Source organism: Dipteris shenzhenensis, chromosome 5, assembly GCF_047967505.1.
Source record: "Dipteris shenzhenensis isolate YYH24624 ecotype China chromosome 5, Dip_SZ_1.0, whole genome shotgun sequence".
Lineage (NCBI taxonomy): Eukaryota > Viridiplantae > Streptophyta > Polypodiopsida > Gleicheniales > Dipteridaceae > Dipteris > Dipteris shenzhenensis.
The window spans coordinates 11,302,471-11,316,083 of NC_141600.1; the positions used below are offsets into that span (position 1 = coordinate 11,302,471).

The 13,613-nt window shown below is 39.6% G+C and overlaps 1 protein-coding gene across 1 annotated transcript; it reads right to left on the bottom strand.

The window, feature by feature from the left end:
- Nucleotides 1-768: 768 nt before the first annotated feature.
- On the bottom strand, nucleotides 769-2,012 carry LOC147901622 (uncharacterized). The gene is made up of 2 exons (XM_087375185.1): nucleotides 1,664-2,012; nucleotides 769-1,553 (listed from the first exon to the last, which is right to left on the bottom strand). The coding sequence occupies exons 1-2, from the start codon at nucleotides 2,010-2,012 to the stop codon at nucleotides 769-771; spliced, it is 1,134 nt and encodes a 377-aa protein (XP_087231311.1).
- Between the last annotated feature and the right edge of the window lie 11,601 nt (nucleotides 2,013-13,613).

Here is a 13,613-nt window from a genome sequence, read left to right on the forward strand (position 1 = left end):
ATTGAAAACATGTTTAAAAATGCCCTCCTATTGAATGGACGTGATAGTTATATTTTTTCTACATGACCCCCCACAAGTCTATGTTTGTGGGAGATGCCGATGGGTTCACATCTACAATCATTGTGTGCTTGTCATATCTGAAAGATGCAAGTTTGTTGGCTATTTAGAGTGTGTAGAACTTGGCGAGGAGCGAGGCCCGATTGGAAGACTATGATTTCAATGTGATTCTTCAGAGAAAGAAGCCGATTGACGTTTGTCATTCGTTAATAGTTAGTTCTTGTGCTTTGTTGTTTAGGCCATTCTTTTGTGTGGAAATTTTATACATTAGTCTCTTATTGGTGTGAAGTAACCCTAATACCTATATAAAAATATAAATAAATAAATAAAGAAATGTTAATCGGTTGGCTTGACCACATATTTAATGTTTGCTAGCACAAGGGTGGTGCTTTATGTCTCATTTTCCGTATTATTTTTATCATAATTAAGGCTATACAATTATTCTTTTACGCTTTATCCTCTCAGCATTCTTTTTGTGATTCTACATGTCAAGTATTTGGTTAAAAAAAACGTCCAGGTTTTCCAAGATTAATTTTGGACAAGAAACGAGAATACTAGCAGGGGAGAACAACAAACGAGAACTACTACAGGATCAAGAAACGAGAAACGAGAACTACTACAGGATCAAGAAGGACAACGGAAGGGAAGACGAACTCGTAGCAGGGTCAAGAAGGGATCACCAACATGGTCTAACCTGCTGCACCCTCAACTTCAGCGACGGCACACAATTCCTCCCGCTGTCGACGTGCTGGTGCATTTTGCGTTCATTGCTTGTAACGTTGTCGCAGAGACATCAAGCGCATTGGATTTAGCGAACTTGTTTGCCATACAGTCTGTTGAAAACAGAGATGAGACCCGGAATTTGGTTTCCCCTCCCATCACCGGCATGGGAACTCCTACCTTCACCGGGTTTTTGAAATCCGGTTGGTATGTCTGGCCAAGAACGCCATCCACACTAGAAGAAAGCTGGTAAAAGCTAAACTGAATGTTGAGATGGGCAAAGCAATCGTCCGCTGGAATGTTATAACCGTGCACAGCATCCTCATTTTTGGTGATGGGGACGACTTCGGTTGACAAGGCCATGAGTCCGTCAATGACAATGTGCACTGTGTTTGTCTCAGAGACACGTTCCACTTTGATATCTTCCATGGGCGAGGTCCATGCTACGGAATCGCCTGTTGGAATTGTAAAGTCTTCCCCGTCGTATGTGAAAACAAGTTGGTCCACGTTGTCGTCCCACTCGCTCACCCTCTTGGCAGCTACACTGAACTTGTGGTTATCATACATGATTCCGACGGCTTGCACCCAAGTGAAGTCGCGGGTTCTGCCAGCAGGCCTCAACCCAATGAAATGGGCATTGATATGCAGGTTGGCATCAGAGACGAGGCAAAAGTCCTCGCCTGCCTTACCGTGGAAATAGAACATGATACCATCGCCTCCGACGAAACGTGGGTCGTAACAAACGGAAGAAAACCCATAGCAGTTGGGTTTGCGGTCTGCAAAAAACCGATCAATCGACAAGGAAAGAATAAACGTCAAAGTCGAACAAGCAACAACCAATAAAGATTCGATGAAAAAGGTCACAAAGAGAGCGGACGCAACGTACGCTTGCAAGAGGTCTGGCACTTGCGGGAGCAGTCGATGAAGCAAGCGGAATGGGAGGCTTTGGAGCCTTTACGCTTGGGGCACTGGCTGGGGCAGTTGAGGTGTTTGAGGTGGCAGCGATTATGAGCAAGGCAACGAGCAGTGTCGGAGATGTGGACGTTAGGGGACTGACGAGTCATGACATATTGGGTGCTTTCGGGGTCGACGCCGGGGGGAAAAGGGAGAGGTTTATGAATGTAAGGCTTGGGCTTGGGCTTGGGCTTGGGTTTGTGCGGCGAAGCGAGGGCGAGCTGATGGAGGCAGCTGAGCAAAGCCAAGAAGAGGAGGAGGAAGGTCCTCAGGCAAGCCATCTTGGCTATGGCTCTCTTGGTTTGCTACTTCGTCTTTAATTCTATATACATATCATCCTCTCTTTGTAAATGCATGTCACACCCCGTAACGTAGCTGGACGTTGTGACATCGTCGCCTTCACGACCCCAAACGTGCCGACTTGGCTTACACCACTACGCCTCTTCTCTCCCAAAAATATGTAGGCTCTTCCATTTTAAATCTAACATGCATACATTCTAGGCTTTGGAGAAAAACGAGAGCAAAACATACATTAAAGGTCTTTCGAGAGATGATGCCTTGGGTGCTCAGGTTACCATTGTTGGTTAATGATTGCAAGGAGAATTTGCGGGATCTAGGGGTGTTGATAGTCAAGAAGGACCTGCTAGTAGGAAACACTCTTCAGGATATTGGTCTCAGGTTTTAGGGTTGCTTTCTTATTGCTTTAGTAGAGTAGGCCATAGGCGTTTTCCCCTTGAGATGGCCAAATTTTGTATCTGTTTCTTGTTTCTGGGACTGACCACCCCCTTTTAATACATGCTGGCACTTTTTTTTTTTTTAAAGGTCAATTTTTTTTCCCCAATCCAAAAATCACAACTCCACACTCTCATAAAACTAGGTAGGAGTGTCAATCAGAGGGCATCATCCCACACCCTCCCACTCACGCAAGGGCACCCATTCATCTCAAACAACATCCAACTATTACTTATGGCTCGTTAATTGACAAAATTCAAAATTCAAGACCATGCAAGAGAAGATGAGCAGAAATTCGACAAAAAAGAAACAACCGAAAGTAGTACTTAAAAACAGCCTAATGGGTTCTAAGCTCGCACCCCTACCCCTACACCCTCCTTGAGTTGTCCCTCCTCTACCTATACAAGCCATATAAGTTGTATGATGACCCCCCCCCCTCCCCCCAACACCATACAACTCATGAGGTCTCTACAACACCAAGACCACACCTATCACACCTATTTGTATGACCATATAGGTCATACTCTCCTTATTGTCCTTTCTCATACCATTTGTATAGTCATAATGTAATACCATTAGGACCGAATGGTAAATGGGAGATTTCCATTTGAATGAAAATAACCCCTAATGTAATACTCCTAAAGCATGGGGACTAATCCTTCCAAGCAAAAGCAAGTGCATACAATAAAGTGTTACCATTTTTACACACTTAAAAAAGATAAAGAGATCAAGATTTAGTGAGGATACATAGAAACATAAGAGGTCATAAATTAAGTGTGATGATTAATGGTAATGCAACCCATAATTTCTTAAACTATTAATTAGTTAAGAAAGTAAAGTTGCAAAAAAAAGCCCGATTGTAGACAAGTATGTGATGTCTTTGCTAAAGATAGGCGTGCATTTGTTTGGGAGACCATGATACACGATACCGAGGTGGAAATTAAAACGATACAAAGATGCCCTAGCTTTCCAAATTATGCATTCTAAATACAAAGATGTTCTGCTTGGACAAAGATGGCTCTATAGCATGGGTCATACTTTAAAGAGCAAGTATCTTAATAACTCCATCATGTTTAAAAAAGAGGGCAAAGTCTTTTAGATTCAAGGGAAACATGATATAGCATAGCAAACTCTCCTCTCACTTGTTTGATTGAATTGGAGTGACTTTTGAAAGAAGATAAATACAAGCTATTTCTTTGTGATTTTATTTCTTATGATGCTCATATTTGTCATACTATTGAAAAGGAAAAGTTTTTTCAAGCTTTATTTAAAAACACAGAATTCCTCTTGATAAAGTAGTGGTTGAAGTTAAAGATGTTTTCGAAGCAATTTTCTCAGTAATTTGCTTCTAGAGTAAGATGTAGATCAGTACATAAGTAATTCTTGAATCTACCCTTATTTGTGAATCCCCTTATAGGCTTGTAAATTGGAGAAAAAAGGACTATCTAAATATCTTAACTAGATTTGCAGAAGGTAGTCTTTCCATCATGGAGCAAGTAACTACTAACTCAAAATTGAAGCTGAATCCTACTATTTTATCAATTGTTTAAGGGAAAAAGAGAATGAGTAAAATAGTGGACATGAGACATGACACAGGGTCTCTTAGGACCCGATCCTCTCTGCAAATGTTAGGGGTGGTGATTTATTATTGATTTTGTAATGTCCATACTTTGGAAGCTAAAGTCCAACAAATACATGAATAAGGTGATACAATAACTGATCCTTGTTACAGTTTTTACAATATTGTCACATGGACTACAACCATATGAATAAAGGTGTAGTCATCCTTCAATGTTGCATCCATCTTAGATTTCCTTTCTCCCTCGTATCGATAACATGCATTAAACGAGAGGAATGTTATAAGAATTCAAATTGAAAACAACAAAATTTTGAATGGACTAGTAATTGAAAATATTTATATTATAATATATAATATATAATTATTATAACCACACATATGTGGGCGGGGAGGCAGCGTGCTTCCTTTCCCAAAAAGTTATAATATGAGAGAACAGGCGCTTCCCTAGGTGCCGAGATAACGCCAAGAATATAAACGCTAAGAATATTAGCACCGAGGATAAGTCTCACGAATGGATAAGAAATTGGAATATTACCTGAATGTCAATAGTCGTAATTATAGTCAAACACCGAGAGACAATATCTAGAAAAGTTGCCAATGTGACCCTAAGAGGATCTATGTATGTCCTTGAGCAAGATGATTCCAACATTCTCAAATATTCAGTAGACTCTGGATAGCACAAAAAGACAACTATCATTACAGGAAGTCCAAAGTAGAGCACGTAACTTTCTCTTAAATTTCCACTTAGCCAGCATTACATGCCTCTCCAACCTCGGGAAAATGGGAGTTTGATCATTGTAGTAAGTCGAGCTTTTAGGCTTGTGAGAGTAGAGCATAAGGTCATCGTGAGGCTCTCCAAAGCTTCACATGCCAATAAGCCCAAACTTGCAAATCAAGTAGACCATCTCTTCAAATTGAGTAGGTTTGAAACGTTTATATAGTCTTTTTATTGTGAAAAGCACCTATATGCTTTCAGTGCTTTAGTCAAAAGCTTAGCTTTTACATCAAATGAAATCAAGGGCATAAGATGAAGGGCTTAGATTCATGACAAGTGGCTCAAGGGGCCTATCGTAAAAAGGACAAAATCACCAAGCTAGTAATGCTCCAGTGACTTCACTTGAATGGTACTATGCATCTATGCATAAATTATAATATAGAACAAATACACAATGCCTAGTGTTGATAAGCTCTTTGACTAATTGCAAGGAGCAAAGTATTTACTAAATTGATTTAAGCTCAAGATATCATCATGTATGCATTATGGCAAAAGATGTGCCCAAGGCAATATTCATATACTTATGAACATTGCCTTGAGACCTTATCTACAAAATTTTCAATAGTGTTTTTGAGTGATATCCTAATTTATAGTAACATTAAAAGGTAGCATCCGCAACAATTGAGACAAGTGTTTAAGTTATAAGAGAACACTCTCTTTTTGCAAAGGAATCTAAATGTGAATTCTTTGCCAAAGATGTGTATGGAATCCTTACACATCTTGATCAATTCAAGGCTACATTATAATGGTCTCATCCTAATAAGCATGAGGAATTGCACATATTTGTGAGTTTATCAAGACTCTATTATTGTTGATTATGCTAAAGTAGCTATGTAGATGACGAATTAGCTTAAGAGAAAGGGAAAGGCCTTTATTTGGGAAGAATCCCAAACGGAATTTTTTGAAGAGATTAAAGTGGCTATAGTTACATCTTTAGTGTTGAAAGTAATTATAAATGCTAACAAAGCATGGCATGGTTTCTATTTTGACACAAGCTGGTCACTTTGCAGTAGAAAGTGGTAGATGCTAACAAAAAACTCATGGTTGCCATTTTGAGACAAGTGCTAGTAGATTTAGTGTTGAATGTAGCGAATGATAACAAACCATTCATGGTTGGCATTGTGAGACTTGAATTCAAGAGTCCATCCATTATCCATTATTAAGGTCTTATCATTAGGATGCATGAAGATTATATATAAGAAGTAGAGTATATAAGGGTTTTAAATTCTCACCCTCATAATAAGAGGAGAGGGGGCCCCTCAACTCATAATTACATGGAAATCCTCAAATCAATCTCCTCTTATGCCTCCCCTTATATTTCCACCCCTCCTCTCCTATTAATCGATATCCCTCCCCTCCTACCTTTTCCTCTTCCCTCCTGTCTTTTTCGATAATTAATATCCTAAGACATACACTTTTGAAAAGGAAGTTTTACTAACTTGGAATGAATAAGGATAACTATCAAAAATCCTAGGTCAATAAGGTTGAATGCCTAAAAGTAGGTGGGTTTCTCATCCTTTATAGGTTCCTTCTAGCAAATGGGAGAGCATCTTTATGGACTTTATTGAGGAATTAACCCAAACACAAAGTTGGGCATGCTTTGTCTAGGTAATTAAAGATCGATTCTCTAAAATCAGTCAATGTATTCTAATCAAAGCAAAAATTAAACTCCCAAATTAGCTAGACCAAGGTCTAGACTATTTGTGGAGTGCTCATATTGTTAGTTTCATTCACATAGTGATGGTCAAACTAAATGGGTCAATCACATCAATGACTTGGAGTTTATGTTTAAAGCATATGTGAGTAGAGGGAAAATACATCGGGGAGGGGATCTACCCATATTAGATTTTCATATAATAGCACCCAAATTTCTACATCGAGTTTTAGTTCATTTATGGTAATGTATGGATTTCAACCGAGCACCAATTGTACCGGGGTTCAAAAAGGAGAAGGTTTAGGCTAACACTTTTCTTGATTTTGTTATCTTTTATTATACTTAATAGGAGTCTTTTTTTTTTTGGTGGGGGGGAAAGGTCATAATGTATTCTATTATAGACAACCTTTGTCTCGAAAAAATCTTAAAATGTCTTTTTTTAGTGAAAGCTATTTAATCTACATTATGAAATTAGGATAATACGTTGGTTTTGATGGCTCGCATAGGTGGTCAATTTTTTGTGTGGTCTTCCACCTAGGTGGTCAATTTTTTGTGTGGTCTTCCACCTTTCTTTGTGCCTCTGCTCTCTTGACCATCTATACTTTCTTTGATTTGTTCTGTCTTGTCATGCACAACCTTCTTCATGATGGAATTACTAGGCCATGATTCAATAATTGAAAGAAAGTATCTAGACTATACATCGATATCTATCTTTTTTAATTGTGCATATTAAGAAATTGGTGCGATGATCAAAGAACGTCATGTTTTAAGGTAAATTGAAGTAGGAATCTTTGTAGAAGCTAAGCAAGTCAAAGTGCATTTTATCAATTATAAATAATTATGCAAGGTTGTTCCAGTCAGAGATTAGAGGCTCAAAGTACAAAGTGTAGAATATCGTGTACATTCTACGCAACTGAGATATCTCGATAGTGTCTATGTAACTCAGATATCTCAATAGTGATGTCCCTAGTTGGTTTTACAACTTCTTATGAATACCTTTGTAGGTGTGAAACCAGAAAGTATGCTTTTAAAAAGCATTATGATAAATATTAAAGCACCATATGATATGTAGTAATCAACTTTTTGTGTCCTCCCAAGTATTTACTTATCAAGATTTTGGCTAACTAACTCGTACATTGAATTCTTTGCTGCAACATGTAACGTGCCTAGCTATGAGCTATTAAAAGTCCACCCTTTTAAATAAGATTAGTAAGTACAAACAAAAAAAGTAAATAATCGTAATGTGACGTAGATTCTCCAATGAAAAATAATTATAGTAAAATGATAAATGCATTAAAAATAAATTAATATCTCAAATAAAATTTTACCTTAAATAAAAATAAAAGATGGGTTTTAAAATCACACACACAAACATTATAAAATATAACTTAAGCAGTCAGTTGGATGGATCATCATGTCAAGTTTTAAAACTTGTACCATTATGTACCATAGGATACTAATAACTCAATAGAGTTAGAATACCTTACCAAGAAACCAAAACATCTATGCTTACTCAAGGAAATCCTTGCTAAGGATTTTGATAATACTTTTCAAGAAGTTGCAAATTCAAGGGATTGTTTGTTTAGTGCGACCGTTTATGTAGCTAATTGATAGTTATGTTATGAAATGATGATGATTCACCATGTCATTAACTTATGATATAGAGCTTAGTAAAGGTTTACTCAAGGAAGAGTCACCTTATAATCACAAAGGAATAAATGTGCTCATGCTCCTCACAATTTCCATGTGTGGATTTGTGTAAGGATCCTAGTGCACAATAAGGCAAAACCATATTAGTTGTATAAGTGTGCACTGAACGTGTGCACCAAGAGTGTGTACTATGGATATTGGGTATATGCATGTTTGGCTGGTATGCCTTTTGTGTGATAAAAAGAATATGCTAAAGAAGCATGAAAATAGCACTACCCAACACTAAAATATGACCCATGTACATTGATTTGACCAACTGCTACCTTTGAGATGATCCATTTCTTGTGGAAGTTTCAGTTATCATGGGGATAGTACTTCAGTTAGTTCCCATGTCTCTTCAAACATTCCAAGCTCTCATTAGAGGCTATGCCCATGGATTGGAAAAACTGTCATCGTAGTGATGGGACAAATTAATGTACTGGGGTCAAACTACCATCGTAGGCGATGGGACAAATTAATGTACTGGGGTCAATACCAGGGATTACAAGGTCTATGGTTGTGAGTGTGATCACCTGAGTGAGTGTGTGAACACATGTGTGTGTGTAGGTGTGCCTAGTTAGGGGTGATTGATGATGTGTCCATTAGTAGGTTGTGATTGAGTGTGTGTGTAGGTGTGCCTAGTTAGGTGTCCAATAGGTTGTGATTGAGTGAATAAGAAGTGAATCTAGGAGTGTGGTGTGATTGAGAGATGCTAATTGAGAAATCATTGGAGAAATTAGTGGACCTTGGCTCTCATGTATGTATCAAGTGCCTATATATTGGCCTTCTCTCATGAATAAAGTACAAGAGTTGTTTTGGTTGTTCCACTCCCATCTTGCTACTTAGCCATGATCCAACATGTGGTATCAGAGCCACAACGTCCTCCTTAAGCCTTACTTTCAGTGCATGTCATCATCTTCTTCCCAAATGAAGGATTTCTTCCCTCTCTTCCCATTTTTTTTCCTTAGGTTTGTTCTCCTCATTATCTAAGACATTTCCCATGCCCTCTAAGCCCAAGCACCCTTATGATGGGGTGAACCTTTGGCTAGGAAGAATTAACAAATGCTTGCTTCATTTGCCCGTGCTGACACAATACTTAGTCCAAGCCATTTCACCAAATGCGACTTACTGCAGACAAAATCCCTCTAATTCCTCTCAGGGGAGGCTAGGCGACACCTAGAGATAACTCCATTTCAAATCTAAGCTCATATGTTTCAGTATTTGATGAATTTTCCTTTCCTTCATATCTTTGGATTTTGACAGCTTGGTCTTATGGCTGACCAAGTCAACTAAAAATTAGGGGTTTTGACCTTGACTAAAAGTTTTCAATATATTGACTCTTCTTGAGGATCAAAACTCAGTTATGGAACTTATAGCTATCATTGTACTTTGCATTTGTGGAGATCAGTTAATGATGTATGCAACTTCTTTGCATCTTTATGGGGATGACATGATAATTGTGCTCTTGAAGAATATGTTCTCAAGTTCCACTCGCTTGAGTCTATTTGTAAAACCTTGTAAGGCATTAGACACTACCCATGTGGTAAGACCTTGGATATAAGGAAAGCTTTTCTTCATCGACCAAGTAGAATGCAATGGACAAGCAAGTTTATGAGTTTGATACAATGGTGGCTTGGAAACGATGCCAGAAAAAGATTGCCATCAAGGGGGGGGGGATTTTCCCACATCTTCAAATTAAAATTTGGTGTGTGGTCAATAAGGGTTTTCTGCCCTGGGATGTTCCCCTTAAATGATTGTTAGTCTTATGTTTGATTTATTACCTTGTTAGACCCATGGATTTCCCATGCATAGTCATTGTCCAGTTTCCCAATTGTAAACCAAGAAACCAAAGTCAGAGTGAGATCATGTTGGGGTGAGGATGCCCAAATGAGTCTACTACTGATGCAACTAGAGTGAGTGCCAGGTTGGGATCATGAGTGTTGTCACTAGAGGTGGGAAAGCCATGAAGTTTCCCATCAACAACTACTAGGGTTGAGGTCATCAATTTGTGGGGTGGTATGATGGGACAAATTGATGTACTGGGGACAATACCAAGGATTACAAGGTCTATGGTTGTGAGTGTGATCACATAAGTGAGTGCGTGAACACATGTGTGTGTAGGTGTGCCTGAGTTAGGTGTGATTGATGATGTGTCAGTCATCAGTAGGTTGTGATTGAGTGAATCTAGGAGTGTGGTGTGATCGAGAGATGCTGATTGAGAAATCAGTGGAGAAATAAGTGGAGCTTGGCTCTCATGTATATATCAAGTGCCTATATATTGGCCTTCTCTCATGAATAGAGTATAAGAGTTGTTTTGGTTGTTCCACTCCTCCCATCTTGCGGCTTAGCCATGATCTAACACACCGGAGGGTTTGTCAGCTAGGGGATGGTCCCCACAAGTCCAAGTTGCACAACCTCCAAAAGTGCAAAGACCTCCACAGAAGAGGGTCTGGGGGGTGAGGAGGGGTATCCCCCACACCTCCATCTAAAGATTCTAGCTGATGTGGCTCTATTGATGATCAGAGAAGAGCTAAGAAGTAGGTCTATGAGAGATCAAAGCTGACGAGTAGGCCTGCAAACCATAGCTCGTGAAAGTATGGGGAGCACACTCACTACCAGAGGCTCCCTTTGTCAACCTCCCTCTTACATGCTCACCTTCAATCTCTAGTGCTCTATTACTCTCGTTCACCCTCCTCTCTACTTGTTTGTCACTCTTTCTCATGCTCCTCTATCAAGTCCTCTGTTTTTCACTCTTTCTCATGCTCCTCTCAAGTCCTTTGTCACTCTACCCTTGCATTGCTTTGCTTACCCAAGTTCTCTATCTTAGAGTTACAGAATGACAACACTCTCTCTCTTTGCGAACATGCCATGCTCATCCACTGAGCTTTAACTCACATGGTTCTATCAAACTATGACAAAGTTCCATGAAGTTTATGGGCTGATCATGATAGGGGAAAAACCATGAAGGTTTATGGAGGACGACATGCCAGAGCCAGAATGGCTGATGGACTTCAAAGAGGTAAGATATCCTAAGAATTACATAGTCAAATGCAGAAGCGTATGAGACCCCATTCTCCTAGATGAAAGCTATTTCTTTGCACTATCTCATTTACTAGAGGCACCAATTTTTGCGAAGGGCTTTGCATTGGAACATTGTCGGGCATCCCAAAATGCCATGAGCAAGGATGCCTCATCTCAATTGGGTTGAGTTTGTAGAAAGTGTGGTCTACATAGTTGAGCAACAAGAAAATCTAGGGTGAAAATGGGAACCATGGTCTAGAAGGAACCGTTAATGGCAGGGGTCAACGAAGGATTGATCCTTTTTATTGATCAAGGGGGGTTAAAGCGTGCCATTGGCACCCTTCTCAAAACTTTGCCATCTATCAAATACATGATCGGCTATTTATAAGGTCTATGTAGATTGAGGCAACAATTTGTTTGCAGCAACAACATCCATCGTTAGATGTAATATAGACCTAATGGTTGGCAAACTTTAACATTCGTCCATTATTAGATCGATAGTTAGATCCAACGAACAAAAAAGGCATGCCTTGTGTCACAAAATCGTTGTCTTGTGATGTATTTTGAGAGGTGGCATGCACCATACAATGGCTGCTACATGGTTTCCGCCTCCCCTCGCCAATGACAGCCAAGAATCGAGGTTATCTAGCCATAACTGGCTCAATAGGCTCCCGAACTAATGGCCGGTTACTGGTTGAGAGCTAGTTTCCTCCTAGTAATGGCAAGCCAACACCGATCCCCTATTCCTTCAATTTGTTGACCCTGCTAAAGCAGCAACACATGATGCACTCCTTAGTCAAAGTGATCCACAGGGAGAGCAACACAAGGTCCACTTCTTATTCAAAGTGGCCCGTAGGGAGCATGTAGGGAGTAGGAAGACTACACTCAATCTCCTCCTTGAGCCACAATTTATCTCAGGTAATGAACTACCAAAATATAACTTAAAAGAAAACTAGCCAACTTATATTAGGGTGGGTTATATCCACACAAAAAGACTAGACATTAATAAAGAGACTTCTCCCACAAAAAGATCTAGGACGGCCAACACAACCTAGGAGCATATTGCCCAAGGCCTATACTACAGAGCAGGTGAACAAACTACCCTTATAGAGATGCTAGATATCGAATAGAGCCCTACTCCCAATTGATCACTTCCTCTGAATAATCACACTAAAATCACAAGTGTCTTTTCAATGAAGCAACCAACAAGGAACCACAATGCAGTTGCTCGATTGGACCTCCTTTTGAAAATCCAATAGAGCCCTACTCTCAACTGATTACTTCCTTTGAATAATCACACTAAAATCAGTTTTTTTTCAATGAAGCAACCAATAAGGCACCGCAATTGCTCGACTGAAACTCCTCTTGAAGGTTCATCCTCATGGATTGCCAACTACCCAACACCTCTTAAATAAGGTCAAAACACAACAAAATTGATGTGTAACCTTGAGGATCCCCAACAAGCACTGATGTGTAGCTAAACTTAATAAAACCCTCAACATCAGCCCCACCCTCCAAACAAAGTCCTCCAATTTCTTCCAAATATCCCTCACAACCACAAATTCCTAAGAAGGATGCCTTAGCTTTCAACATAACACCTACAAACAAGGCATAAAGGAGAAACCTTGACCCATTTAAAGGGTCTGGTTTTGATCGACAACCAATGATGAAGCACCTGATCTTATCAAATAGGTTCCAAATAGCATTCGATCTTCTCATCCATAAGTAATGCCACACCTTAATTTCCAATCTTTTTCAATAACCACCTCGTAATTTCCACCTAGGGAGCACACCATTCAAGCAGATTCATCGATAACCAAGGACAAACTCCTCAACTCAACATTTGTTAATCCCAAACCTCCCCTACTTTTGGCCACCAACATTAACCCTAGCCCTCCCCTACTTTTGGCCACTTTTAGGGCCTCCCAAGGAATGAAATGAATCTCCCTAGAGAAATTTCCTTAGTATTCTCTCAATTTCCCAACCAATGCCACTTTTTGAAGCCCTGCATTCCACCCCAGACACAAACCATGCCAACCATGAAACTTCTCCCTCATCTTATCACAAAACCAATGAAATGTTTCTCAAACCCAATTGATCACCTAAGCATCTCAAAACTTTCCCTCTCCTAATCCATTGAATAGGCAATTCTTTGCCCCATCCTCTCCCCCATACACTCTCGTCCATTAAGGCAAAATCCTAATTCGAGCTACTACATAAGGACCCGAGATGTTGCACACTCGTCCATTAAGGCGAAATAATAATTTCAACTACAGAAGGACCCGAGATGTTACCAAAAAATCGAAGCAAATTATCCACCTTGTCATAAGGGAAAACTATATCATTCGTAAGAGGACTGAGTTGGGAATGAGGAGTGGGGATCATCCTGAAATGGATGGTCAAACACACAGAGTTATTATGTGTGTGTGTGT

Excerpts from the sequence above, each read along its gene's own strand:
- LOC147901622 (XM_087375185.1), bottom strand. The coding sequence starts at position 2,012 with ATGGCTTGCCTGAGGACCTTCCTCCTCCTCTTCTTGGCTTTGCTCAGC. Across the intron at positions 1,554-1,663 it reads GTGCCAGACCTCTTGCAAGC|ACCGCAAACCCAACTGCTAT; the intron begins GTACGTTGCGTC and ends GGTTTTTTGCAG.